Raw genomic sequence first — 27778 nt, 5'->3', positions numbered from 1 at the left:
CCTAAGGTTCAGTGCCAGGGACAGCAATGCAGCTAGGAAAAAGAAGGCTTCTCTGCCTAGACCTCCAGATGCTGGTGGAATTGGAGGACGGGCTGGAGCCTGTTTGTGTGGTGCTGAGAAGCAGCCCTTGCTTAGCCATGAAGACATGCGGAGCAAGGAGCAGTGTGGGGAGCAGGGTGGGGTTGGACTGCAAGACCTCCAGGAATGTTCTAGATAGCGCAAGCGTGGCCTAGGAAGACTCTGTTTGTGAAACCCGATTTGCTGGGTTCTGACTAAGACTATAAAACATGGAGTTGTGTTTCACAGAAGCCGACTCCTTGGCTGAGGTGATTGTGTGAGGAGCCTGGCCTCACAAGGCCACAGTTATGTCCTCAACACGGCAAGAGACAGAAGCACAAAGCAAGCAGCGCTATTCAGTGTTGTTTTACTTCTTGTGTGTGCATGTGTGTGTTCAGAAGGAACATCCACGGGTGTGTGTGTGTGTGTATGCATAAGGAATATCCATAGGTGTGTGTGTGTGTGTGTGTGTGTGTGTATGCATAAGGAATATCCACAGGTGTGTGTGTGTTCATAGGGAATATCCATGTGTGTGTGTGTGTGTGTGTGTGTGTGTGTAGGACAGAGGAGATTCTCAGGAGATGTCCACCTTGGGTTTTTTAGTTTTTGTTTTTGTAGACACAGGGTTCAGCTACTGTTGAGAATTTAAATACACTCACATCAGACTAAAATCCTGACCTCAAGTTCCAAAACACTTGTGAAGTATATTCTAATGGAAAATATAAATCCAAAACTGGTCAGGGACAAAGGCCATTCAGGTGGGAAATGCACAAGGGTAACAGTCTGAGAGAGTTCAAGAGCAAGCCAGGGCTCTGCTCAGGTCAGCGACAGCCTTTCCAAGGAATAGTGCCATCACTGCTTCAGAAAGGATCCAGTATATTCTAGAATGTTCCAGAACATTCAAACATTTCTGTAGCACTGTAGAAAAGTCCAGAATGTTCCAAGTGGACGAGATGCAGAAGTCCCTAATCATGTGCCAAAAGGCCCTCAAGAGAAAGCACTGGGGCCACCGTGGGAAGCGGGAAGCCAGGCAAGGCGGGGCAAAGAGCGTGTCGACAAAGATGTATTAAGAATGGCTTCCTCAGTGTGTGGGACACAGCTGCGACCGAGACGCCCAGCGTGTTGCATCTGGCAGAGGGACCATTTATTAAACCAATCATCACACAAGCGAACAAGCAACTACTTAATTGTCAACATGATAAAAACTGGAGTTGAGACATTGTGACATAGGTTGTGGGCCAGGGTTGGAAGGTTCGGGAGATTCTTTCAGGCCAAAGAGTTATTCAGGAGTGCACAGGAACAGCCCTCGTGGTGATCAAGCCTCTAGTGTGGGAGTCTGACCTGTGCTCTCACCTCCCTCCAGGAACCCCTGCCTTCCCCTCAGAGTGTCCAGAGTGTGCCTGTTATGTCTGCTGCACAACTGAGTCTGGATCCATCTCTGTGCCTAGCCCTGGCGGCAGAGCTGCCATTGGCTGTTATCACCAGAGAACTAGAATTACTGGTTTCCATGGCAACCCTCTGCCACTCTGACACATAGATGTTCCTGCAGATTGCCTTGAAGCCAGCCAGACATCTATCACAGCCTGATCTGCATGCCACACCAGATGATTACACACAGGACCTTGGGGACAAGTGGGGGAACTGAGGCATCAAGGGCCTGACAACCTTCATGTTGTCATGATTCTCTCTCCTGACATTCTGGTAGAAACCAGCGGTTAATAAGGCAGAGCAGCCTTGAGTTCCTCGTGGGACACTTGAGTCCTTCCCAAGTCATCCCAGGTGTCCCTGAGGTGTTGCAAATCCTGCGATTTAACTGGAAAGGCAGGGAAGCTGCAGTCAAAGCCAAGATGGCTGAAGAGACACAAGTAACACAGGTTCAAATCGGATCAAAGGCTAAGCTCTGTGGCGAGAGACCTGTGTAGCATGCCCGTGAAACTCAGGACTCATCCCCAGCACTGCATGAACCATGTGTGGAGACCGGTAACGCCACTTCAGCACTTGGGAGGCAGAGGCAGGAAGGTCAAGAGTTCCAGGCCATCTGGAGGAGGGAGGGAGGGAGGAGAGACTGAGATTTCTGTGATTCTGTGACCAGATTACAGTGAGCAAGGGTTGGTATGTCTCAGACTAGATTGTGGGAACCTTGATGGCATTTACTTGTATTTAGGGGGTACTTTATGACAATAGGAACCAGGAGACATCCATGTCAAAAGTTGTTCGAAGTTGGTCTTGACCAGATAGGACTTGGAGAGAAGCTGGAGAAGGCCATAATGTAGGGCAAGCGGGTCTGGGGCTGTCAGGAGGTTCAGGAGTGAGGGGTGAGCCAGGGGTTGGAATGAGGTAACGGGCCGGCCCAAGAGGCTGCTAGAGGAGGTGAGGACTGGAACTGGGCGAACTGGTTAGAGTAGGCACTTACTGTGGAGGGAGGTCATTGTTTCCCAGTGCTAGGGAGAGTGCCAGGGTGTCTGGATTGTCACAAGAGTACTCCACCGGTGAGGCCCGCTGCAGCCTGGACACAGAATTCATGCTACTGACGATACACTCCAAATGGCACACCCCAGTAACCTCAGCTCTCAGACTGATGGAGGATTGCTGACAGTTGGACTGCTGACAGTTCTTGGCCAGCTTGGCCTACAGAGCCAAAAAACAAAGCCCACACAATAAAAGCAGGAGGAATGACTCAGTGGCTAAAAAAAGTTAGAATCCCCCAGAGAAGGGGCTGGGGGCGTGGCTCAGGGATGGAGTCCTGCCTAGAATCCCTCAGTGAGGGGCTAGGGGCGTGGCTCTGGGATGGAGTCCTGCTTAGAAACCCCCAGTTAGGGGCTGGGGGCGTGGCTCTGGGGTGGAGCCCTGCCTAGAATCCCCCAGTGTTGGGGCTGGGGGCGTGGCTCGGGGGTGGAGTCCTGCCTAGAATCCCCCAGTAGGGGCTAGGGGCATGGTTCTGGGGTGAAGCCCTGCCTAGAATCCCCCAGTGAGGGGCTGGGGTGTGGCTCAGGGGTGGAGCCCTGCCTAGAATTCCCCAGTGTTGGGGCTCATGCCTAGGATCTTCCTCCTCCATCAGGGGGGTCCAGAGTCTGTCAGCAGTGGGTCAGAGCTCCACCCCTAAGAGAAAGAAGGGATGCTAGATAATTACAAAATTATCAGCAGATTTCTTCAAGGGGGAACCTACGACTCTTCAGGAGGGACATCAGGTCTAGAAGGGGCACAACCTCACTCAGGCTACAGGTGGGGCAGGCTTTGTCAGGGACATTCACTCATTATGTTTGTGTCCCTCCTGATCTTTAAGGACTTCCATGGCTTCTCCTGGGTTGAAAGAACCTGGCCTGCCCAGCCCACCCTAAGGCAGGCACAGACATACAGACAGACGGAAGCAGGCTCAGCCCACCCTAAGGCAGGCACAGACTGAAGCAGGCTCAGCTGCTGTATCTTTTATTCGCTTTATTTAAACGTTTATTTCTCCTTATCTCCTTCCCGGAGGAGATTTCCACCGCTCTGTCCTTGTGGGGTTGGGTCTCCAGAGACAAAGGGGAAGAAATTTAGCAGAGGGGAACCCCTGAGATCTCAGCCCCACAGCGAGGACACAGAGAAAGAAAAAGAAAGCAACACAGATGAGGCTCCGTACTCAGAACATGTGAGGGATGCCAAAGAGCCGGCCCCTGGGAAAGCAAATGGGGGGCTGGGAGGGCGCGGGAGGCCACACCCTCCTCTCTCATCCACTAAGTCCCTTAGTCTCAAGGGGACTGAGGGATGTCCCGGGAAGAGAGGGAGGGAAGACTAGGGATGGATAAGCCCAAGGTTGGCCCCCACCCTGACCCCAGACTTTGGGGTACAGCTGTGGAGAAGCCCCTGCACTTGGCAATAGGCTGGAGATTACAGTGTGGTCAAATCAAGCTTCAACTTGTAATGTGTGATGACGTCCTCATAGGCAGGCGGTGGGGGTGGGTACCCGGGCCAGTCAGAGTCTACCAGGAGGCTCGTGTGCTGGTCTGCAGTTACAGGCTGTGGACATGGGGGCAGAAGAGCCTTGTTGGGTTTCCCAGGCCACGCGGGACTCCCCAGCATGCAGCCCTAGCCACAAGCACTGCTACTCACCTGCAGCTTGGGGCGCTGGCCCGGTGCGGCGCCCAGAGTGCAGCAACTCAGCCAGAGCATGATCAGGATGGACAGGAAGAGACAGCAGACCAGGACCCACCGAGGCAGCCCGGAGCGCCTGTGCCAAGGACAGGCATTTCTCAGCTGCCTGAGCTCATGCCTCTGTGCCCCGCCCAGCCCAGCCCAGCCCATGGTACCAACCGGGACATGCAACTGAGGAAGTCACTCTCCGGTTGGTCCTCAGACTCCACCTTGGCTTTGCCGATCTTCCCTCGGGGCTTAGCCCTCCTCACTTTGTCCAAGCGGCCTACAGGGTCTGAAAGGGAGGGGGATCTCAGCCCCCCGTCTCGGCTAAAGGGACGGCCTGGTAAGGAATGGGAAACAAATGCTAGGCCTTGGGCAGGAGGGTGTGTAGGACTGGAGCGGAGGTGCAAAGGATCCTGGGATATGACCCATAGAATGTGGAGATGGACCACTGACCCCGGGAGAACATGGATCCCATGATCCTCATCATGGATCTGTTGCAATCTTACCCATGAGCACCTCTAGGGTGGCCTTGGGGTGGGCCCCCTTCCAGGTCACCTCCACTTGCTGCAGATGGCTCCCTTGGAGTGCAAAGTTCTCTACTACAGGCTGAGTCTGAGCAGGGAACAAAATGTCACAGAGATACCCTCTGAGCCCCAGCGGGCTCATCTCGGGTACAGGAGCGCTCGAGTTCCTTGTCCAGGTTCTCCTAGGAGTCAAGCAGGAGAGCGCCATCCCAGGGTCTGTGGGATTAGCCCTGACACCTCTGATAAGCCCTAGGAACAGGAAGAAGCCCAGGCCAAGGACACAAAATTACTGTGATTGACTGACATGGTCATATGACCCAACCCGTGCCAATCAGAGTAAACCCTGTTTCTGGTAAAGCCCCAAACAGAGGCCAGGCAGTGAGGCTCAATGAACTGAGGTAATGACTGCCAAACCACCAACTGAGTTCAGGCACCGGGACCTACATGGATGGCAAGAACAGAGTTCCTGGGTGTACCGTTGCCTGAAGCTCTCTTGTGAGGGCGATATGCACCGTGAGGAGACTGTGGGCTGCCACTCTGTTCCCTGGGGCATTACTCTCTCACCTGGAACACCACCACTTTCCTGTTGTCTGTCTGAAGGGAGTATGTCCAGGTGGAGGATAGAAAGCCCTGGGCGGAACTCATCAGGTCACTGTAGAGCATGGAAAACAAGTCCCGCAGGGAGAGGCTCCCCCTGGGCGAATCCAAAGCCAAGTCCTGGGAAGGGGAAGGAAGGCCAAGACAGAATTGTCAACAGAGTCACGCTGGGGGACCAGGCTGTGCTGATTTAGACAACTGGTGTGAGAAAACCAGAGTTTCAGTACCCAGCAGGGTCCTCTGCCCTGCCGTAGGTTAGCTGTGTTCACGGAGCCCTTTCAGGTGAAGAGGCCACACAGTCTTTCTCATGAGTGCTTAGTTTTGAGATGGGGATTAATAGGTTGGGGTTCACCTTCTGCTCCAGCTGGGTCTCAGGTTCGGCGATCTGGCCCCAGCACCCCTCGCTGCAGGCCCGCTGCTCCGTCAGCTTCATGTAAGCCTCGGTGCAGGCTGTGGGCCACAGGATCAGTGAGTCACTGGGAGCTGCTTCCCAGGATCCCTCTGCCACAGCGCAGGCCCAAGGTGCACCCAGCCCTGGGGGACTCACCGGCTTCACATTCTGTCTCTGTGGCATTGGGCCTAGAGCTCCTGGCCACGAAGCGGCAGATGGAGAGAAGCCGGCAGCCACGCTCGCAAGCACTGATCAGGATGGCCTTGTTATTCCGGGACGCTGAGGGACCCTCTGGCCCAGTCTGGGAAGGAAGATGGACACTCAGGCAGAGGTGCTCAGGGTAGAGGGCTGGGGTCCCCCTAAGAACCCATGAGACTGAAGTGAGTTTTCAGAAGGCTAGGATCATCACTGGGGGAGGGGTGCCCTACGAGAAACTGAAAACAGCGTTCTAAACAGGCCGGACAGTGAAGGCCCTGGATGGAAGAGCGGACTCCACGAGTCTCCGGGATCGAGGCTGCCACAGAGCTTGTGCTTGGGGTGCAGCTTGGGGCAGAGCTGTTTCCAAGAAGGCAGGAATATGGAAGGCAGCAGAGCCCATGGGGGCGGGGACAGCCCCCAAGCATCCTCAGAATGCGGGTGGGGTGGGGTCCAGGACCTCTCGGGTGCAGGCCTCAACCTCCCTTTGGCATGTCCCTACTTAACAGTATTCACCCAGGTGCCAATCCATCCCTTCCTGGCAGGAAGGGCAGTCCTGAGAGACCCCTCCCCACTTCCTCCTCACTGCAGGCACCTCAGGTCCTCCCAATCCTGAAGATCCCCCACCCTGTCTCCCCACTACTTCTAGGGGACTCTCAGAATCCCGCATCCCTCTGCCAACCTGAGGGACCCCACGTCAGCTCTTTCCTCCTGGCAAAGACCTCCTCTCCCGCCGCATCGCATCCGAGGTGGCCACTTCCGAGGACCCCAATCTCCTGCACTAGCATACCAGGAACTCGCGTCCCCTCCCCCGCGTGCGGGTCCTGCACTCAGGTCCTCCCCTTTTCTAGTGACTGGGTTCCTGAGAGTCCATCTGTTACCTGCGCAGGCGGCAAGCCAGGGTGGCGCAGTCGACACCGCTGCTGGCACCTCTCAGTGTCCCCGAGCTGCGGAGCGAAGGGGTCGCGCGCCGGGGTTGCGGTGACCGGTGACGCCAGCAATAACAGCAGCGGCACCGCTACCGCAGCCATGGCCGAAGATGCGCAGCGCGGGCCTGGGTGCGGGCGTCGGGATGCGGGACTGGGTGTTGACGTCACTGAGCGAGGCAGCCTGGGAAGGGGGGGGGGGCTGCGGCGAGCAGGGCGGGCAGGTGAATCTCTACCCGGGTCGGGGACATCGTCTTGATACTCATGGTCCGGCTCTTGGACCGGACTTGGATCTGCGGGCCGGGAATGCCAACGAGGACCTGGGTGACAGGCCTGTGTCAGGCCATCAGGGTTGGGGGCCATGGGGAACGCGCAGGATCCTTATGCAAGGAACCTAAGAAAGGGAGGAGGCAGTGCAAGGAAGAGGAGTATGGGCAGGGCGATGAAAGAGGAGACAGAGAGGATGAGGAGGCTGAAGGCCGGGGAGAAAGGGAGAGAACGGAAAGTGGGGGGAAGGGAGGGGTAACGATGGAGAGAAAGGAGGAAGACAGTGAGGGAGGAGGGAGGAGGGAGGAGGAGGTGTTTGAGGACCCAGAGGAGGACGGCAAAGCCTTGGGAGTGGGGAGAGGGGAAGTGGCAGGAGAAGCGAGGCCAGATCCATAGAGCCGGAGCCAGGGTGCATTTAAAGCTTCCGAGGGTTCGGAAACCAGCCGGCCACCAGCCACAGTTGGTCTGCTTCCGGTTCACAAGACTCTAGGGGAGGCACTCGAGGGGCAGCTGCCTCCTCCTGGAAGTCCTCGGGCAACTTCAGGGCGGGACACTGAAGGTGGCCTCCCTCCATGTCAGTGGAAAACAAACAAACAAACAACTGAGGGAACCCAGTGTCCCCCCCGCCCCGGAGGCCCCCGCCACTCGAACAAGGCCTCTGAGCCTCTCGCTTTTCCCGTCTGGTGGGAAAACTGGAGGCAAGCAGGGAGGCTGCGGCTTCCGTCCCGGGTTCGGGGTCTCCCTGGCTTCCTCCGTCCGGGCGCCGGGGCGGGGCGGGGCGGGGTTCTGAGCCCGGCGGCCTGCTTGGCACAGGTGCCTTGGGCCCGCGCGCCCCGCCGCCCCGCCCCGCCCCGGCAGACGAGGAGGCCGCTCGCGGGGTCGTCGGGTCACTGGAGCCGCAGGTTCCGGCCGGGAGGAGGGGCTGGCGCGCCCGGTCCCCGCCGGCCGCTGCTCGCTTTCATCTCCGCGGCCCAGGCCGGCCCCCACGTGGCTTAATCAGGCACGGCTGTGCCTGGCGGACCTGAACATCTGGATCCCGGCGCGGCCCCTCCCCCGCCCCTCCCTGCCGGCTGGGCCTCTCCTCCACCAGCGCACCCCGGGCAGCGTCCCTGTGCGCTGGGACCCTGACTCCTGCCCCAAGGCGGAAGCCTTGGCATAAGCCCATCATCCCAACCCGCGGAAAGGCCGAGGCAGGAGGATCGCTGCGAGGTCGAGGTCAACCTGGGTTAGGACGTGAGTTCTAAGTCAGCCTGGCCCATAGAGTGAGACCCCGGCTCAATAAACCAAACACAAAGCCCGTTTCCCCAATTTACAGGTGGGAAGCCTGGCATCCGGACGCCTGGGCAGAGCCGGAATTCAAGTTCACACTTGTCATCTGCAGAGTCCCGGGCACTTAACCCTTCCGCAATTACGGTCCTTCATTCAATTTCAAACAAACACTCCTTTCAACAAAGATTTTCTTGCCATGACTTTTTTCTCCGACAAAAACTCTATAGGGTAGGGCTGTCCCCCTTCCAAATTAGGTCATTGGAACCCGGAATGGCACAAGGGATGGGCCAGGTGACAGGATACCGAAGAGAGCTAACAGAAGCTGCCAAGCTGGGAAGCATGGGGGCTGAAGACACGGCGGGCCTGACAGTCTCAACAGGAAAGGCCCAGATAGGAGGATGGCCGAAAAATGAGGCCAGCGTGGGCCACGTGACACCTTGTGTGTGGGGTGTCATCGTCCCGTGTAAAAAAGGACGTCCAATGCTTGTTTACAGATAGAGAAACTGAGGCATGAGGGGTTGGGCCAGAGCGTCCCAGGGCTGAAAATAAGTTGGATGGCTTCCAGCCTCCCCCCCCTTTTCCGCTCCTCGAGGCCGCTGGGGGTAAGCGGAAGAGAGTTTGACCCCGGCCCCCCAGGTGAGCCCCGACGCCCCTCCTGGCGTTCCCGGGGGAGCTGGTCCAGGTGAGGGGCGGGCGGCCGGCGGGCGGCCGGGGTCGGATTTCAGGAAATCCGCCGACATTCCTTCGGGGCTTAAGAGGGAAAGTTGACTCGACGCCGCCCCGCGAACCCCCCCACTTCCTACCCCCCGGGGCGGCGCGGCCGGGGGCGGGGGGCGCTGTCCGCGTGAATCAGCGGACTCCCGGCGTCCGGGAAGCAGCCACCCGGTCAGGGCAGGCCGCAGACAAGCGCCCTTTGTCCCTGGCCGCCCTCGTCACGACCCTGATGACCCCACCTCCAAGCGGAGCCCAGCCCGGCAAGGCTGGGTGGCGCCGCTGCCTGCTGTCAAGGGAGGCGCGATGAGAGGAGGGGTGCGGTGCTCCCCCGTCAGGCGGGCCATCCTGGGACTCAGCAGCAGTCTTTGAGGATGCAGAGGAACAAGGACCCCAGGCGTGGTGGCCCAGACACCCCAGCCCAGGCGTGGCCCTCACATCCCATAGCTAGTACTTACATTGCAAAACACTATGAAATTGATATTTGGTGTCCCTGCTGTCTAGGCAGTCTCGGGGAGAAAAGCTGGGCACCCACAGGCCCCCCTCACTACCCCATTGCTCAGACCACGGCCAGGTACAGGCAGGAGGGGGAGAGGCGTTCCTGGAGGAAAGGTCGGGTCCCAGGACAGGGAGGGCAGGGCCTGCTCTGCCTTTCCCAGTCCCGCAGGCTCTGGTTTTTACTGGTCCTGCTGCTCTAGCAAAGCTTTAGTGGTTCTCATCTGGGAATCTGAGGCTGGGGAAATTTCCCTGATTTTAACCTGCCTGGCTTCTTCACAAGAGACCCCTGAATAAAGAGTTCAAGGCTAATGAAGAGCCCTTCCCCACTCCTGCTAACACTCCCAGCTGCTTTCAAGGACTTAGGTCAATATTTGTCAGAAAGTACACCATGACTACCTTCCTAATCAAAGAAAGGCCTGGACTGGGGAGGAAAGAGTTAATCCCATGGGCACACAGGGAAAGGATGGGTGCACCTTAAGGCCAACTTCTTTGCCCCAAAGGGTAAATAAAGGTCATCCAGAGGGCAGAGGTCAAACACCAGAGGGCTGTGTGCCAGCTTGGGCAGGACAGCTAAGTAGGGTGTGCGGAGCCTGCTCTGAACCCAGGAGACCCTGGGTGGTGCTGCGTTCTGGCTTCTTGTGGGGACAGGATTCTTTTACGGCTTTTTCTTTTTGTATTTACTGAACTCTTCGGGCCCTCACTGGGCCCAGCAGCACGGGGTCTGGTAGCCCTCAGGTATTCAAGGCTAGCGAAGTGAAGTGGTTCGGGAGCAGGCGCTTTGAAGGGCTTTGAAGGGCTGCAAAGCCAGCTAAGAGTGAAGGTGTCGCTGGGGAGTAGTGAGAATTCACAAAAGGCGCGAGGGAATTTCTCACGAAGCCACAGGCAAAGACCTAAGTAAGCCTCCTAAAAACGAGCCCCAACTGCCGGCGGGCTGGAGAGGGGGGCACATGGTGTGGGCACCGGGTGGCAAGGCAGAGTTGGGTCTCACTTCCTTCAAAGCCCTCTCTGCCTGTGGTGAAAACAAAGACAGGGGAGCGGAAGGAGCCCCAGAGGAGGGCCTTGCAACATCCCGGGAAGAGGACGAGGGGCCTGGACCAGGAGGGGGGTGTCAGAATCTCAGGATGGGGGTGTGTTTTGGAACCAGGGCCAACCAGATTGCTGATGGATTGTACGTGTGGGAAGAGGGGGAAAGCGTGCAGTCACGCAGCTCGGGGTCGCTGCCTGCACACCTGGGTGCACAGGGGGAAGTCAGCCCTTTACACCCGGGACCGGGAGGAGGAGCAGTCGGGGAAAAGTAAAATAAAGAGCTTTGCTGCAAAAGTCTCCCAGGAGTCGAGATTCCTACCTCCCTACCTAAACGGAGACCCGAGCGGAGCAGGCGCTGTGGGGGAGGGGAGGCAAAGATCCTGGATATGTAGCCAAGACCCAGGGTCTCCACAGAGCCCTAGGCCACCTGGCCACAATTCTCAGAGGGGACCTGCAGGCCAGTGCCACCTCTACACCCTACTATGCTAGTCAGATTTTAAGTTTTGGGGGATTTTTTTTTCGTACTTGATTCTTTCCACGTAAACTTTTTAGTTGGCCCCAAGTTATCCACTGTACAAAAGAAGAAACTGAGGCAAAAGAGGCCTGGTATGCCCCCAGCAAAATGGCAGAGGCCGCCTTAGCTTTTATTTCCCTCCTTTGTCATTTGAAGCTGCTTGGAGGACCTTTAAGGAGGGACTGCGCCTCCAAGGGAACGGCGGTCTGGGAGAAGTCGAGTCCTTAACTCTCAGGGAGCTGTGACTGGGGGCCTTTACCCAGCCCGTGGGGTGGGACCACCCGGGAACTCGTATTTCAAGCACCGCCCCACTAGCAAAGACCTTGCAGGCCAGAGACCTCCCTTCGTGGGCATCCGGATAGGGTGGAGACAGAGAAGCAATCAGAGATGAAATGCCAGGGCTGGGCTGGTTCGGGAGGGGTCCCCAAAACCCCAAACAGTGGCCAACAAAAATAACCCAGAGAAAGAACTCTGCGCTCAATCGGAGATAATTCTGCGTTGCTCGGGGCTGCCCGCATTACCTGAAGTTGGCGGGCGGTGGCCGCCGCAGTGATTACTCACCGCGTGGCGCACCCCACCCGCGGGCCGCTGAGTGGATTTTTCCGTGGGGGGATGTGAAAAAGTTTAGGGAGAACTCTTCTGCACCGATGCCCTGCAGGGAGCTAGAAATGCGGGGTTCGGTCCCGTTCCCCAAAGGACACACCTCTCCCCTCTCCCCATGTGCCCACTCAGAGAGGGTCCCTGCACGCGCTCCCGGACATCCCTTCCCCAATACCCGCAGATATGATAGGCGAGAAGAGAAGAGAACGGAGGCCAGAGACTCCCTGCCTTCTGGCTTTTTTCCCCCTGCGCGGGACGAGGCTGTGCAGCAAGGATGGACGAGGTAGAATGAAGACTTAGGGTGGGGCCCGGTGGGACACGTGCACCCAGGGCGAGAGACTGGGGGCAACTCTCAAATTCTCTGGGGAAGGAAGAAGGGCTGAAAAAGAGGACGAACGGGTTCAGGTACTGCTCGATGAGTATGCTGGGAACCCAAGTGGCTCTGGGGGTCCCAGTAAGCGGGGAGGGGAAGGTGGATTGGAAGAATCCTGGTAGACTGGAGGGGGTCCTAGAAAGGAACCAGGGCTGCGAGCTTGGAACCCATTCGGAGTTAAGGGTACAGGATCCCAGATGAGGGGGTGGGAAGCCTGGGACGGGCGGGACCGGAGAGGGAGGTCCCACGGGTGGGTGGGGAAGGAGTGGGGGGCTTCGCGCAGGAGGATGGGACGCTCAGGAGTGGTGACTGGGCGGAGGCCAGGCGGGCGGGGCGCGCGGTGCCCGCGGGCGGTGGGAAGGCCAGTGCGGGGCCCACGATCACCCCCCCCAGGGGCCGGGCCGGGCCGGGGGCGGGGCGGGGCCGGGCGGGGCGAGCGGCGCATTAGCGCCTTGTCAATTTCGGCTGCTCAGACTTGCTCCGGCCTTCGCTGTCCGCGCCCAGTGACGTGCGTGAGGACCCGAGCCCCAATCTGCACCCCGCAGACTCGCCCCCGCCCCATACCGGCGTTGCAGTCACCGCCCGTTGCGCGCCACCCCCATGCCCGCCGGTCGCCCGGGCCCCGCCGCCCAATCCGCGCGGCGGCCGCCACGGCCGCTGTCCTCGCTGTGGTCGCCTCTGTTGCTCTGTGTCCTCGGGGTGCCTCGGGGCGGATCGGGAGCCCGTGAGTACCGTGCGCCCTGCTCCCTACCTCCCCAGGGAAGCCGGGATCGGCCGCCCCAGGGGGTAGTCGCGGGGGATGGAAGAGGGGGCGCGAGCGCCACCTGGACGGCCCGGGAACAAAGGAAGGCGGCCCTCGGGGCGCCCTCACCTGTGGGGCTCACGGTACCACCACCCAGCAGCCCAAGAATACCCCGTTATACATCTGAGGCCTCTTATCTGGATCCCCTTAGCGAGGCTGTGCGGCCAGACTCGTTTTGAAAGACTTCGCGGTGTCCTGGGACCCTCCCTCCCCCCCTTCAGGGTGCTGAGACGCCTCAGGGCGCACGTCTGTGTCTTGGATATTAGAGCGGAAGGGAAGCCTCCCTGGCCGGGGGCGCATGCTTGGGTGCGTTGGTTGGGTGCTGGCGCAGAGTGGGGTCCCCTCCCCCCATGAAGTGATGATCCCCAGGGGGAGGGTGGAGCGTTATCGTGATCCCTCCTGTTCTGCCTGCCTGGCATGCGGCTCGGGGTCCCCCGGGACTTGCCTCTCCGTGGAGCCGAGGCCGCCCCTTACCCCTAGACCCCATGCTTTGGTATCCTCGAAGTCCTCTCCACTGGTGGGGCTCACAACCGGTCTCATTCAGGCTGCGCTGGGTTGAGAGCCTCTAAGGACTGAAGTTTCGGTGAGAAGCGAGAGCAAGCGTGTCCGAGCACTGCGAGCCCAGACTTCATTGTCTAAGGGGCACCCGGCGGGGGTCAGCTGCCGAGAGTACCCAACTGTCCCAGAAGGAACGCCTGGCCTTGAGCCCCCATCACCCAACGCACACATCCCTGCCAGGATGCGGTCTCAGCATCCAGACCCTCTCTGGGACACACCCAAAGACACACAAAAGAGCCCCGCTGGCTTATGTCCCGTCACCCTGCCCTCCGACGCGCCGCGCGCTGCAGCCCAGATGCGTATTCGCACACCATCGCGGCGCTCGCATTCCATCCTCTACACACACACACACACACTCACACACACTCGTGGTCCCACATTCATTTCAGAGGGGAAGCAACATGCATGTGGCCGAGTGCCCTGGAGATCTTTCCCGACCACTCTCAGGACCCCATCCGGAGACACAGGCCACACAGCAGGGACACGACGCTGCGCTGCTGCTCTGGGGCTAGTAGTCCGCAGTTTGTCCGCTGTGTCTGTGGACGCCCTCCCGCTCCCGTCAGGGGACAGGACCCACGCTCCTGCTTGCCCGAGGCGTCTGGGCAGGTGATGGGTGACACCCGGGACCTTTCCGGGGAGTTGGTGTCGCTGCCAAGCCTGAGTGGTTTTTGAATGGCACCAATAGCGCTAAGCTTTGTCTCCGGCCGGGCGGGCTGCAGAGCAGCAGGCGAAGGTGGCGGAGTGGGGGTGGGCGCGTGTGTTTTTTCCTTTTAGGGGGAGAGAAATTAAATAAGAGATTCTCACACCTCTGCAATCTGTTTGTACTTACGGTGTGTCTTAGCACCTGACCAGCCGGCCAGTGAGTCGTAAAAGTGTATGCAGGTACCAGCGGCACAGGGACCCCTGGGGGCCGGCTGGGATGGAGGCCACCTTCCCGTTGGCCTTTCAGGGAATCTCACACTTTTCCCTTTTAAAACACATGGTGCTCTTTTTCATAACAGCGACTCCGCACTGGGAAAGGGGGGAAGAAGCTTGTACAGGCCCCAGCGTTGTGGGGTAAAGGGGGGGAGAGGGAAGAAAAGGGAGGGTGTCTCCGTCTCCGGGTTGAGGGGGCTGCTGTCCGCTGCTGCTCTGTCTAGCTTGGCATGTGTGCGCCCCCGTCCCAGCGGCCTTGGCCCATTGTTTGTGGAAGCCAAGAGGGAGAATGGAGTCCTCTCTCTCTGGGTGCTCCAGTGTCGGGCTCCCGCTTCTCAGCCCCAGCCCACAGAACGTCTTCCCTGTTTTATGGAGGGAATCACGGAAGGGGTGCCGGGTGTGCTAACTTCTGGTGAGCTCTGAACCTTTAAGGAGAAAGCTTGGGCTGTCTCGTCCAAGCTGGCGCGGCCCTGCCCCCCCCCCCTCTAAGCCACGAAGGGCAGTGGAAATCCAGGCTAGGCTGGTGTGGTAAAAGGGCATTAGTCCCCCCCCCCGCCAGGACCCCCCAGAGAGTCCCCTTCCTGGCCAGACAAAGGCCGGGCTGGGACAGAGGGGTGTGATCGTTGCCCAGGAGTGCAGACGGTGGGGTCTCGGCTTGGGGCAGTGCCTCCCCTGCTGAGGGGGGCGCCCAGGCAGGAAGCGGTGGGTGGGCCAGGGTAGAGACGCTGGCACGTCCCAGTTCATGCCGGAGGAATTCTGAATTAGCGGGCGGCAGGCTGCCTGGGACCTCCGGGGCGGCCCCCTGGCCCCCGCCGCCTCCGCTCTGGCCTGCTCCTCCTGCTCCTTCGCACGGACGCCGAGACCTCCGCTGAGCCCCGGGACAAGCCCCAAAAGCAACTGCGATTGCAGGCTTCAGCAGGACCCGCCTCCTCCAAGGCCAAGTTTGCCCGGGAGAAATCCTTCAGGGCCTGGACCAGAACCATGCTGGTGCCACCTCAAACATCTAGGGCAGGAGGGACCGTCCAGGGCTGCAGTTTAGCTTCTTAATGGGAACCTGGGGGTGGGTGCAGCCCCTGCTCTCTGAGCCCCTTGGGGACTTGTTTTTGTTTTTGTTTCCAGTACACTTTGCCCTCTCTTCCCAACCCGGGACTCAGGGTTCCTTTCTAGGCTGAGAGCCGGGCAGTCTTCCCTAACCTTCCCTTTGCTTCTACCCCAGGGCCTTTGCACACAGAGCCCCACCTCCCCCCTTGCCCAGCTGGTGCTACTGACCCACTGCATTTGGCATTTGTAACTGTTCCCGGGGCCACAAGCACACAGCTCCCTTTCTTCTATCCCTCCTTTCCTCTTCCCTTTTCTGTTTCTGTGACTTTATTTTCTTTCTTTCTTTCTTTCTTTCTTTCTTTCTTTCTTTCTTTCTTTCTTTCTCTCTTTTTATTTTTTAATATTTTTGGCTTTTTGAGACAGGGTTTCTAGGGTTTAGCCCTGGCTATGCTGGCACTAAAGGTGTGGGCCACCACAGCTAGTGAGGATAAGTGTTTTGCTGTGTCTTTATTCCTGTGGTGACCTCAGTTACTGGCATACTGTAGGCTCTGGATGAATGAATGAATGAATGAATGAATGAAGCTTAAATCATCTCACCCTGAGTGAAAGAAAGAGGCTTCAGAGAACTGACTGGTGCTGGGTTCCAGGGCAGCCTGGCTTGCTGTCTCGTGGGGGCTCGCTGTGAAACTTCCCCCACACCTCCCACCACTCTGCCATGGTGTACTACTGACAAGGACGGCCCATGGCCAGACTGGGAAAGGCTCAGGAGGCTATGAGACCTCCTCACACCTTAGGCCTTGCTGTCCCCGAGAGATCCCAGCTGTGGGCTGCCCTAAGGCTGGGTAGACAAGACCAGGGAGGCCCTCAGGGCTAGTCACATGACTGAGGTCACTTCCTAAGTGGCCATCACTGTGGCCCTGGGAGTCAGGACTCCTGCTGGGAGTTGAGAGGGCCTTGCACGTGGGCTTCTGTGGATGTCCCTTCTCTCGTGGCTCAGAACACAGCAGCTGTTCTTTGCACAGTCCCCACGCGTGTACAGGAATGTGAGCAGGGCACAGAGGAAAAACAAAGTCTGCCTGCCTCTCCGCTTGCCCTTCATGGGTCACCTGACTGGACTCACCTCTCCTTCTCTGGACAGGGTCTCACTGCACAGCAGACTGGCCTCAAACTTGTGATTCCCCTACCTTGGTCTTCCGGGTGTGGGTATGACAAACATTTACCAGGGTAGGACTTTCCATTTTAGATATGTCCGCTCTCCAGAAACACATGTGTGAGGTTCGGGTGTCAGAGAAAAGACACCACAGGACAGACAGACTAGGAGAGGAAGGAGACGCTTGGTGGTTCAAGTGTAATCCCAGAACTCTGGAGGCTGAGGCAGGACGATGCCAGCTTTCAAGGCAGTGTGGTCTAGTAGTGACATCCTGTCCAGAAAAGAGAAGAAATAAAGAGAAGTGTTTATAGGCGGGCTGGAGAGATGGCTCAGTGGTTAAGAGCACTGACTGTTCTTCTAAAGATCCTGAGTTCAAATCCCAGCAATGTGGCATACAACCATCCATAATGAGATCTGATGCCCTCTTCTGGTGTGTCTGAAGACAGCTACAGTGTACTTACATATAGTTAAATAAATCTTTGGGCTGGAGCGAGCCAAGGTCCTGAGTTCAGTTCCTAGCTGTGGTCGCCCGCGGCTACATTCGAAAGGGTCACCGGGTCACCTGGAAGGAGAGTTGGGCATGGGAACAGGGTGACAAGAGAAACATGGAGACAAGATTTCCTGCTCAAGACTCAAGTTTAATGGAAGTCTCCAAATATATATAGGCAGGGCAAGACCCTTTCCACATGAAAGCTCACAACCATCTCATCTGTACACCTACAGTGTACTTGTATGCATAAAATAGATAAAACAAACCTTAAAAAAAAAAAAAGGAAAATGTTTATAGGCTGGTGAGACAGCTTGGTGGATAAGGGCTCTTGTCTCCAATCAAGATGACATCAGCTCTACCCCTGCGACCCCATGGTAGGAGGAGGAAGCCGACCCCAGCCAGCTGACTGCCACACGTGTTACGGTGTGCACACACACGGGGAGCCATAATTCATAGAAAGTGCTTGCTTAGATTTGACAGGCACTTATGACTGATGTCTTTAAGTTTTTATTTGGTTTTGATGGGGTGTGAAAATGTACTTGTTTTGTATTTGGTTTGCTTTGGTTTGAGTTTTGGTTTTTTGAGACATGTCTTCTCTGTGTAGCCCTGGCTGTCCTGGAACTCTCGTGTAGACCAGGCTCAACCTCAGGGATTGGCCTATCTCTGCCTCCTAAATGCTGAGAGTAAAGGCGAGCACTGCCACTCAGCAGAACTGCGTGCTTGAGACCCTGCGTTTGGGAGGCAGAGGCCGACTAAGGTCTGGATTCCAGGCGGCCAAGGCTACAGAGTGAGAAACTAGTCTCACCCTCCCCACAAAACCCCCAAATGCATCTTGCACCTGTGTGTGTGTGCTGTTGTAGCATGTAAATGTCCACGGGCAACTTGTAGAAGTAACTTCCTTCCCTTCACAGGGTAAGTCCTGGATTCAGAGTCAGGTCCTCAGGCTTAGTCACAGCCTTATGTACTGAGCCATTTCACTGGCCCTTGGTTAACTGATGGATTAATTTTTGAGATAAGGTCTCCAGTAGCTCTAGCTAGCCTCAAGCTATGTACTCCAGGGTTATCTTGAACTGGTTCTCCTGCCTCCAGCCCAAGTGCTGGAGAGATGCTCAGACAGCACCGCTCTGGGGAAGGTACTGGCCTTGACCTTGATTTTGGTGCCTCAGCTTCAATGGGCACTTGGGCCTCATTGTTTCTGTTCTTTATCTGTAAAATGGGTGAATACCTGCTCTAGACTTCCTGACTCTTGGACATCTGGGCAGGGCGAGGGACTTAAGCAGGCTCACCCCGTGCCTGACCAGTGTCTTCTTTGACCCCAGACACAGCTGTGATCAGGCCCCAGGACCCCACTCTCCTCATCGGCTCCTCCTTGCAAGCCACCTGCTCCATACATGGAGACACGCCTGGGGCCAGCGCTGAGGGGCTCTACTGGACCCTCAATGGTCGCCGCCTGCCCTCCGAGCTGTCCCGTCTCCTTAACACCTCCACCCTGGCCCTGGCCCTGGCTAACCTTAATGGGTCCAGGCAACAGTCAGGGGACAATCTGGTGTGTCACGCCCGAGACGGCAGCATTCTGGCTGGCTCCTGCCTCTATGTTGGCCGTAAGTGGGGCCAGACACCCAGAGATAGATGGGAGGGTGGCAATGACAGGTTTAGGGAGTGGAACTTGGGTCCTCTGTCCTGGGGCAGAGCCATGGGCAGCCTGGGGTGGAAGGGAGCTTGTGTGCATGCATAGCCTTGCCCAGTGCAGCAGTACAGGCATCGAGCCCTGGGGCAGCCATGCTGTCCTCCCCTGTACCAGCGAAGCTCTTGTCCCTGTTTTGCAGTTCCCCCTGAGAAACCCTTCAACATCAGCTGCTGGTCCCGGAACATGAAGGACCTCACTTGCCGCTGGACGCCGGGTGCACACGGGGAGACATTCTTACACACCAACTACTCCCTCAAGTATAAGCTGAGGTTGGTGCTCAGGCAAGCCTTGCTGTGTGACTTCCGGCGATACTTACCTTCTCTGATCAAATAGGTTCCTGTTGAAATCTGGGGTTGCAGGAAACGGGTCTAAGGACTCAAAAGCGACTCTTCTGCCTCCACAGGTGGTATGGTCAGGACAACACGTGTGAGGAATATCACACTGTGGGCCCTCACTCGTGCCATATCCCCAAAGACCTGGCCCTCTTCACTCCCTATGAGATCTGGGTTGAAGCCACCAATCGCCTGGGCTCAGCAAGATCTGACGTGCTGACACTGGATGTCCTGGACGTGGGTGAGCCTTCAGTGTCCACCTGGTGTTCTCCCCTAGACAACAGGGTCCCCCAACCTTTCCTGTTCTTCTAGAGGCCTTAGCCATGGTGGTTGCAGGGCAGTGGTTGTTCATAACTCCATGCAAAGACTTTCCCCCAAGACAGTCAAGACCCCAGCACACTCTGAGGAAACACCTGGCCTGATCACCTCCCTCTCAACTGCCCAGGTGTTCAGGAAGGAGTCCTAGGGGGGACTGAGAGGGGGCGCCCAGGTTGGAAGGCGCCCCAGGAAGCAGAGGCCTTGAGCTGGGGGTGGGGGGTGCGAGGGTTGGAGGCAGGAAGTGGATGATCCCGGAGCAGAGTTGGGCCTAATCTAATTAGGGTGTTCCCAGCCCAGAGCAGCCGGGCCATTTAACCCTTCCAGTGCCTCACCGAGGACTCAGGGGAGAGAGCAGCTTGTACTTCCTCCATGGGCCCCCAGAAGGGTTTCTGGGTGCCCCTGGCTCATTCCCACATCTCAGAGTTTTCGTGTCTTCCTGGCATCTAACCCTCAGTTGTGCCCTGTGGCTGGCACAGCTGCCCCCATGGAGGCTTTTGGTAATGTACACGGCAGCGACAGAGATGGGCATGGGGTGGGGATACATAGGGATGGAGCCAAGTAGCACCCCAAGATGGGGCGACATATAATAAAGCTTGTCGCCCTGACGCTCTACACAAGATGATCGCAATTGTTGAAAGCACTCTGGGCTATGTAGTAAGACCCTGGCTCAAAACACAGACAGTAGCTGTAACTGTCAGCTTGTGACCTAATACTGGGACCCGGACTCAGGTGCTGGGCGATGCTCACAGGTGGTGAGTGAGCCTCACTCCAGTTAGTGAGTCCTCTGCTGCTGATCTCCACCCCAGCTGGGCAGGCTTGCTGCTCTGTCCCCTGGACGACAGCATTGTGTGTCTTCCGTCAGGGACAGTATCGCTGACAGCAGCAACTGCCGCTGCCTGTTTCTGGAATAATAAATGACAGCTGTCTATCAGGCCTGGGTGAGCCGCTAACGGGTGGGTGAGGGCAGGGGTCTGGAAAACGCAGATAGGGTCGCAGGAGCCACTGCAGCCTAGATGACACCACTGGGAGTTCTGTCGCTAGACAGTTCTCACCAAGCAGAATCCTCAGGGCTGGACGCACTGTTGCAGGCCTTTAATGCCAGCATTAGGGGAGGCTGAGGCAGAAGGATCTCTCTGAATTCAAGGCCATCCTGATCCACACAACTAGAGCTCCAGGCCAGCTAGGGCTGCACAGTAAAACCTTGTTTCATAAACAACAAAAACATCTCCAGTGACCAGGCTTGCTTCGCCCCCAGTGACCACGGACCCCCCACCCGACGTGCACGTGAGCCGCGTTGGGGGCCTGGAGGACCAGCTGAGTGTGCGCTGGGTCTCACCACCAGCTCTCAAGGATTTCCTCTTCCAAGCCAAGTACCAGATCCGCTACCGCGTGGAGGACAGCGTGGACTGGAAGGTGCCCGTCCCGCCCCGGACCCGCCCCTGGCCCCGCCCCCGCATCTGACCCCTCCTTCACCATGCAGGTGGTGGATGACGTCAGCAACCAGACCTCCTGCCGTCTCGCCGGCCTGAAGCCCGGCACCGTGTACTTCGTCCAAGTGCGTTGTAACCCATTCGGGATCTATGGGTCGAAAAAGGCGGGAATCTGGAGCGAGTGGAGTCACCCCACTGCTGCCTCCACCCCTCGAAGTGGTGAGCACCTCTCCAGGCCTGGCTGGCCCTTGGAATCCCCAATCCAGCCTGTTTTGTTTTTTTCCTCTTGTTGGAGACAGCGTCTTTAGGTAGCGCATGTCGGCCTTAAACTCGGTATGTAGCCAAGGATGACCTCGAACTCCTGGTCCTTTTGTCTCCACTTGGGAACTAGCCCCGGAATCCACTGAGTCTGTCATTTGGTGAGAGATGGAGAGTAACAGTGTGACCTGTTGGAAGACACCTGAAAACAGGCTGCATTTAACCCCAGCATCCTAGACTCTAGAAGTTCACTTTATATAAAATCGAATATTACAGCCAGTTTTCACGAGGCCCGCGGCACCTTTTGTCCCACTCACAACGGATGAACCACAGTGCCTAGTCTAGACCACATGAGGGTCTCGACTGCTGGGCCACCCTCCAACCCTTAATATAAGGTGACCTAGGTAGCCTTAATATTTGCAATCCTCCTGCCTCAGCTTCCTGAATGCTCAGAAACCAAGCATGAGCCCTGTTCTCTGGGCCTGTTTCTCAAGGTGGGAGGGCCTAAAGTTGACCTCCTTTGACCTGCAGACTTTCTGAGCCCATGAATGTGCATTCTTTAATATGAAATACATTGCTTAAGATGTCGGGTCTCAGTTTCCCGATCTGTCAGGTTTAGGCAGCATGGCCCAAGGCTAGTGTCTGGCTCTTTAGTATTTGCAGGCCTCAGAGGAGGCGGCTCCCATCCCCCACCCTCTTTCCCTGGTCCCTGAGACAGAGAACACATCTATGCTGAAACTCAACTCACACAGATGCATGTGCTCAGTTTGGTGATGATGAAATAATGGGGAAACTGAGGCTCGGGGAGATTCCTGGAGGAAGAGGGTCAAAACCAGCTCCAGGAAGCTCTCCAGCCCCCATCCGGGCCTCTCCAGGTTCTGGGCTTGGCGGGAGGGAACACAGCTGGGAGGGGCCGGAGTCCTGGAGCCTTGGCCCTGCTCGTGCCCAGCACCTGCGAATCTTGCGCGGGAGCCAGCAGGCGGCTGCGTCCGCCCGGGAGGCTGGGGAGGCCGGGGGTAGGGTTGGACGGAGGTAAGCGGGGGCCGTGGGGGCCGAGGCTTGTGCCAGGGCCTGTCAGCGAGTCCCCAGTTTTATTTATGGCGTGAGGCCGATGTCCTTATCCGCTGGCCCGGTGGGGGATGGCTGCGGCTGGGGATTGGACCCTAGGGCTGGCCTCCCACTCGGTCCTCCCAGCCCACTCCATGTCACACCCGAGCCTTTGCTCAGGCTTATTATCTTGGGGCCCCGCCCCTTGTGCTTGCTGTCGGTCTCCGTTTCTGTCACTCACTTTCCCAGGGCCTTTCTTTGACGCTTTTAATATAACTAAACTTTTTTAATTGCTTATTTTTGTATGATGTGTGTGCCACAGCACACACGCGAAGGTCGGAGAACATTTGTGAGTAGGTTCCTTTTACCTAGTGGGACTGGGGCTGGCGACGGGCGTGGTTAACCCCTGAGCCCTCTGACCCGCCCCTCACCCCTCACTTCCCACCGCGTAAGTCACAGGTAATCAAAGGTAAATCGCTGGCTTTAGTTTCGCAGTTATCCTGCCTCAGCCGCTTTTGTGCTGTGCCACCACGTTTGTGGGAGGGGCTCTCCTCCCAGGGACCCGGGGTTCAGTCCCAGATCCCTGCTTTCCGGGCCTTTGTCTTGGTTTGTCCCTTACTTGCTGCGTCCCTGGAGTCTCCATCTGCTCCCGTTAGTCTCCATTGATTTCCTTTCCGACTGAAAAATCAGTGCGAGGCAAAACCGAGTTGACTCCCACCTTTGCCCGTCTCCACCGCTGTGGCGTCGCCATCCCTCCGGGGCACGCTGGGTCCACACCTGACACCTTTCCTAACTTTTCCCGGCCGAAGCTGGTCTGGTATGGGAGACCGCCGTCCTGTGCGCGCCTCCTGCCGGCCTCGCCCCGACACTGCCGCTCCATTCTCTTTAGAGCGCCCGGGCCCGGGCGGCGGGGTGTGCGAGCCGCGGGGCGGCGAGCCCAGCTCGGGCCCGGTGCGGCGCGAGCTCAAGCAGTTCCTCGGCTGGCTCAAGAAGCACGCGTACTGCTCGAACCTTAGCTTCCGCCTCTACGACCAATGGCGTGCGTGGATGCAGAAGTCACACAAGACCCGAAACCAGGTAGGAAAGTGGGGGGGAGGCTTGCGTGGGGGTGAAGGAGCTGAGGAGAGGGACCCGGTGTGCAGCCTCCACAACACTGCGCTCTTCTTTCCAAGCACAGGACGAGGGGATCCTGCTCTCGGGCAGACGGGGTGCGGCGAGAGGTAAGGGGGTCTTGGTGAGTGGGGGCTGCCCCCCCCCGTGTTCCTAGATCACCCAGGAACGGTGGTCTAGGATCTCCTAGGAGCGCCCGGCTTTACGGCATCAAAGGCTCAGCGTGGCCTCTTGCCTGTCCTCAGCTCCTGCCGGCTAAGCTCTAAGGACAGGCCACCCTCCTGCTGGATGCGGACTTGGGAGCTCACCTCAACTGGAGCCCCTCTGTACCAGGGCAACGAAGAAACATACCAGGGGCTGGGGCACAGTGAGCTCCCACAACCACCGCTTTGGTCCACATGATGGTCAACCTTGGGTGTACCCCAATGTGGGTAGGGTTGGAGTAATAACCTTGGTTATGCACGGTCCTCCGAGAGTCTCTTTAAATAAATAACGGAGTTGTTCAGGTCCTGATGGCCAGTGTGTTTGGGGCCTGTGTGCTCTGGGGGGTGGGGTGGGGGGTGGTACACCCCTCCCCCACCTCTCATTTCAGCGGTTTTCGAGAACACTACCTGTCCCGGACTCCTTGGGGGTGTGAAATCTTACACCTGCTCCTGTTCCCCTGCAGCACCCCTCCCCCCAAGATGGCCGACCCATCCCAACATACAGAGCGGGTGGGAACGCTGCAGTGGGAGAATTCTTTATTGCGTGAGGCGCATTGGAGGGCAGCCCAGCAGGGCACGACCTCAGCCAGCTGGCGGTCAGGGCTGGGCTGGACGCCATGGGCCTCTTCCCGGCTTCCTCTGGTCCCTGGGGAGCCGCCCTCACTCGGCAGATTCGGCATCAAACCTGAGTTCCTGCAGAACCTCGCTGATCGCCTCCATGGTTTTAATTACCCTACAAGAGCGGATGGAAACTATAAATAAAACCCAGATGGGGTGAATTAGCTGAGCTGCACAGCTAGCGGGGAGGGGGGCTATGGCAAGCCTTGGGCCCCCTGCCTGCTGCCAAACCTCAAGCCCAGCCTGGGAGCATGCCCAGGAGGCTGGGTGGCTCGGTGGGTCACAGTGGGCTCATGGGAAAGGCCATGGTGGGGGAGGGGTGCATGTCACAAATAAAGTGGGGAGTTTGTGCGTGCCTGCTTGTGCTTAGAGCCCTGTAATAGAACTGTAGGGGTTCACACAGGGGGGCAAGTGTGCCTGCGGTCGTGTTCAAACTCCTGAACGCAGTGGGAACTGTAGCGACATGATAGGCATGCACGTCCTAGGAAGCAGGCATCTGGGAGCACCAGAGCGTAGGCCAGAGTGCCCGCCCTCTGACAGGGTTGCACTGGGCTGACCCAAGGTGCCAGTCTAAGGTGGCAGGCCAAGGGGCCAACAGGGCTCACTTTATTTTCAGCTGGCGCAACTTTTCAGGGTCCTGTTCTGACACTCCCGGTGTCGCCATCACCTGCAGCAGCGCCACCTGGAGGGGGAAATGGGAGGTACAGTAGACAAAAGCCACAGGGAGGGAAGGAGGGTCAGGAGTGGACGGACCTGAGGAAAGAGCAGAGCTTGAGTGGGAGATAGCAGCATATGGTCTGTGTTGAGGGCTCTCCTGTGGAAGGACGTACAGAAGATGGTCACAGTTTGGAAAATCCAGGAGATGGCGGCAGGTGTGGTAGGCGTGGCCTCCTCCTCGGTGGCAGGACGGGGAGTTACAATTCTAGGACTGAGATAAATCTGGGGCTCTGCTGAGTTTGGCATTCTGCACTAAGAGTTCCAGACCGAAGAGTTTACAGTGGGCAAGCTCCTCTGTTAACCCGGGATGGAAGGTTAGAGTGCGTGGAGTCTTGGGATCGGGATCAAGGACGGAGGATGGTGTCTGAGGATATTTGTGGAAGTAGTTTGTGGGTTCCAACGGTGATAACCCAGAGTTGGAGAGGGACTTAAACAGCCTCCGTTGGGTCCCCGGGGTTCTTAGGATAGCTTTACAGAGGGGCTGGTATAATTAAGCAAAAACCTGGGAGGGAATGTAGGCAGACAGGAAAAAGTGGGAGAGGGCCCAAATGCATAGAGGTGCGTGGCAAAATCAGTAGGTCGGGTGGCTGGGACTGGGTTGTGGCCCAGGCCTCACTCTAAAGGAGAGAGGTGGTGTTCTTACCGTGGCCAGGCGCGTCTGTTCCAGCTCTTGCAGGCTGCGCACGTGGCGGGCGAGCACCGGTTGCGCTCGAGGCCCCGCCAGCTCTGCTTCCACTGCCAATACCTCCCGCGACGCAGCACTGAAGGTCTGGGTCACCTCGTGCACGACACTCCGGTAACTTGGGAAGTCATGGTGCTGATCACCGAGCAGGTACTGCCGGTGAGCTCTGCAGTGGCGGGCGGGGAGGGGGGAAGGATGCAGAACCAACACTCTGACTCACAGACCACGCTCCCTGCTCCCGCCACCTGGAAGATCCCCCAGCCCACCCCCGACTCGAAGGAGACAAACCTGAACCCCACAGACTGGGCGACCTGCTGTCAGGATAGGGCTAGAGCTTACCCAATTGGGTACTCGGAGAAGCGAGGATCAGGTGAGGGGCCACGCCCACAGTCACATTCTGCTCTACACCTACCTGCTATTACTGGCCACACCCCCAGCTCCACCCAACCCCCCCCTCCCCCAGGGGATTCACTCTTCTGGACAGGTTTCAGTGTCACAGATCCTTTTACCCCCCTCAGAGTCCTCGCCTCCAAGTACGCCCTGCTCCCGGCAGCGGCCCTCCTGCATCACCAGGATCAGATCTCGGCTCTCCCCCAACCTCTTCCGACCAAGTTCACGACCCAGGTCCTCCCAGCCACGCCTCCAGCCTCCTCCCCAGGTCCTCCCAGCCACGCCTCCAGCCTCCTCCCCGCAGGTTCCCCGCAGGTCCCCCTCTGGCAAGCTCTCCCAGGGCCCGCCTCCTCCTCCAGCCCTGCTGGCTCACTGGTCCAGACGGCGGAAGGCCTGTGCACGTTCATTCTGCAGCTGCTGGATCCTCTGCACCAGTGTGGCGATCGGGGCGTTTCTCTGGGGGGCGTGGGGCCGTGAGGACAGAGCCCCGAACCCATCCCGCCGCCTCGCACCCGTCCCACCCACACCTGGCCTCACCCAAGCCCACGCGGGCTCCGCAGACCCGGGGCCGTCCACAGCAGCCAGCACCTCTGCCGCGGCGGTGAGCATGACTGCGCAGTCAAGTGGCGCTTGGGAACGGCCGCTGCACCCCCTGCCGGCCGGGAGGTCCACAACCGACCCGCGCGCACCCGCTGCCTTTGAACTGGTTCTATAGGAACTAGTTAGTTCCAGGCTCTGTGTACATCCGCCGGATCCTCGCGACAAGCGGGCATCAAGTAGTCACAATCGAAGTTAAGGTCACAAGTATTTCTGCACAGGTGATGTTAACGAATGTAGCTGAGGGTAAGACTGGATCAATGGCTGAGTTGCTGCCAGGCTGGACCCAAGGCCACTCAGAAGACCTACCCGCAGGACACCTAAGGCCCCCTTTAATATCACCGCATGTAGTGAACACAACCATTCAGTTTACACCTCTGAAATGAGACGCATGGCAGTGGTAGTGCATGCCCTTGATTCCAGCACTGGGGAGGCAGGAAGATCTCTGAGAGTTGGAGGCCGGCCCAAAATAAAAAAGCCAGGCCTACTTTGAAGTGGTCTGTGCTTTGAAAGGTTCCTTCCCCAAGTGACATTAGGAATGCAATGATGGCCAGGTGGTGGTGGAACACACCTTTAATTGCAGCACTTGGGAGGCAGAAGCAGGCGGATTTCTGAATTTGAGGCCAGCCTAGTCTACAGAGTTCCAGGACAGCCAGTGCTACACAGAGAAACCCTATCTCAGAAAAAAAAAAAAAAAAGGAATGCAATGATGGCCAGGGCGTGGTGGCGCACACCTTTAATCCCAGCACTTGGGAGGCAGAGGCAGGCGGATTTCTGAGTTCAAGGCCAGCCTAGTCTACAGAGTGACCAGAGGTACACAGAGAAACCCTGCCTGGGGGTTGGGGGGTGAGGACTGCAATGATGGTGGATGCACATACACAGGGTACTTGGAAGCCACTGGCACCTGGGTTCAAACCCCCAGAACCGTTCAAATGGCAAGACAAACCAGATACCTGAAGTCAATTGCAATCAACATAGCCTGTCTAGCACTCTGTAGGGATGGGATGGGCGACAGTCTGGGGGCCCCTAGTACCCAGCTACACACGCCAAAGTGTGCCTGACACTAAACAACAGGTTAAGTGGCCTCACTAGCCCATGTAAAGTGTGTGCCTGTGATCCCTGGTACCAAACCCGACACACAGGGCTGATAGTGAACTCTTATTAGACCAGCAACCTAACTGGCGCATGGAGTGGATTGGGTCAACCGTGCTCTCACAGGAGAGCTGAGACAAGATGTCTGGTGTAGCCAGAGCCCACTTCCCCATACAGCAGTGGGCTCCCCCTGCGGCCCAGGACCAGTGTTTACTGCTAACATTTCACAAGTTCAGGTGCATGAAGCACGCCCCACCCCGCCCTGCCTTTCCCCAGA

At 57.8% G+C, this 27778-nt stretch overlaps 3 protein-coding genes across 4 annotated transcripts; 1 reads left to right on the top strand and 2 right to left on the bottom strand.

Annotated features, from left to right (window-relative positions):
• Positions 1-3486: 3486 nt before the first annotated feature.
• Tmem59l (transmembrane protein 59 like) lies at positions 3487-7869 on the bottom strand. Its single transcript, XM_052162090.1, has 8 exons — positions 6762-7869; positions 5842-5986; positions 5647-5744; positions 5262-5414; positions 4680-4785; positions 4348-4462; positions 4147-4264; positions 3487-4053 (listed from the first exon to the last, which is right to left on the bottom strand). Exons 1-8 carry the CDS (start codon positions 7167-7169, stop codon positions 3925-3927), a joined length of 1272 nt encoding a protein of 423 aa, XP_052018050.1. The 5' UTR covers positions 7170-7869; the 3' UTR covers positions 3487-3924.
• A 4693-nt stretch (positions 7870-12562) lies between these two features.
• On the top strand, positions 12563-23704 carry Crlf1 (cytokine receptor like factor 1). 2 transcript variants are annotated; one of them, XM_052162240.1, is made up of 9 exons: positions 12563-12788; positions 18340-18621; positions 18847-18976; positions 19111-19280; positions 20613-20770; positions 20838-21006; positions 22982-23169; positions 23270-23312; positions 23448-23704. In XM_052162240.1, the coding sequence occupies exons 1-9, from the start codon at positions 12665-12667 to the stop codon at positions 23459-23461; spliced, it is 1278 nt and encodes a 425-aa protein (XP_052018200.1). In that variant the 5' UTR covers positions 12563-12664; the 3' UTR covers positions 23462-23704. The 2 variants fall into 2 exon arrangements, with proteins under 2 accessions (XP_052018200.1, XP_052018199.1); XM_052162239.1 differs by having other exon boundaries at positions 23265-23312.
• A 221-nt stretch (positions 23705-23925) lies between these two features.
• Positions 23926-26466, bottom strand: Rex1bd (required for excision 1-B domain containing). Its single transcript, XM_052162310.1, has 5 exons — positions 26350-26466; positions 26186-26268; positions 25384-25588; positions 24629-24705; positions 23926-24138 (listed from the first exon to the last, which is right to left on the bottom strand). Exons 1-5 carry the CDS (start codon positions 26419-26421, stop codon positions 24066-24068), a joined length of 510 nt encoding a protein of 169 aa, XP_052018270.1. The 5' UTR covers positions 26422-26466; the 3' UTR covers positions 23926-24065.
• Positions 26467-27778: the final 1312 nt, after the last annotated feature.

This window comes from Apodemus sylvaticus, chromosome 18 (assembly GCF_947179515.1).
Source record: "Apodemus sylvaticus chromosome 18, mApoSyl1.1, whole genome shotgun sequence".
NCBI lineage: Eukaryota > Metazoa > Chordata > Mammalia > Rodentia > Muridae > Apodemus > Apodemus sylvaticus.
Note: the sequence above shows the minus strand (reverse complement) of the source record. Positions and strands in the feature narration are given on the sequence as shown.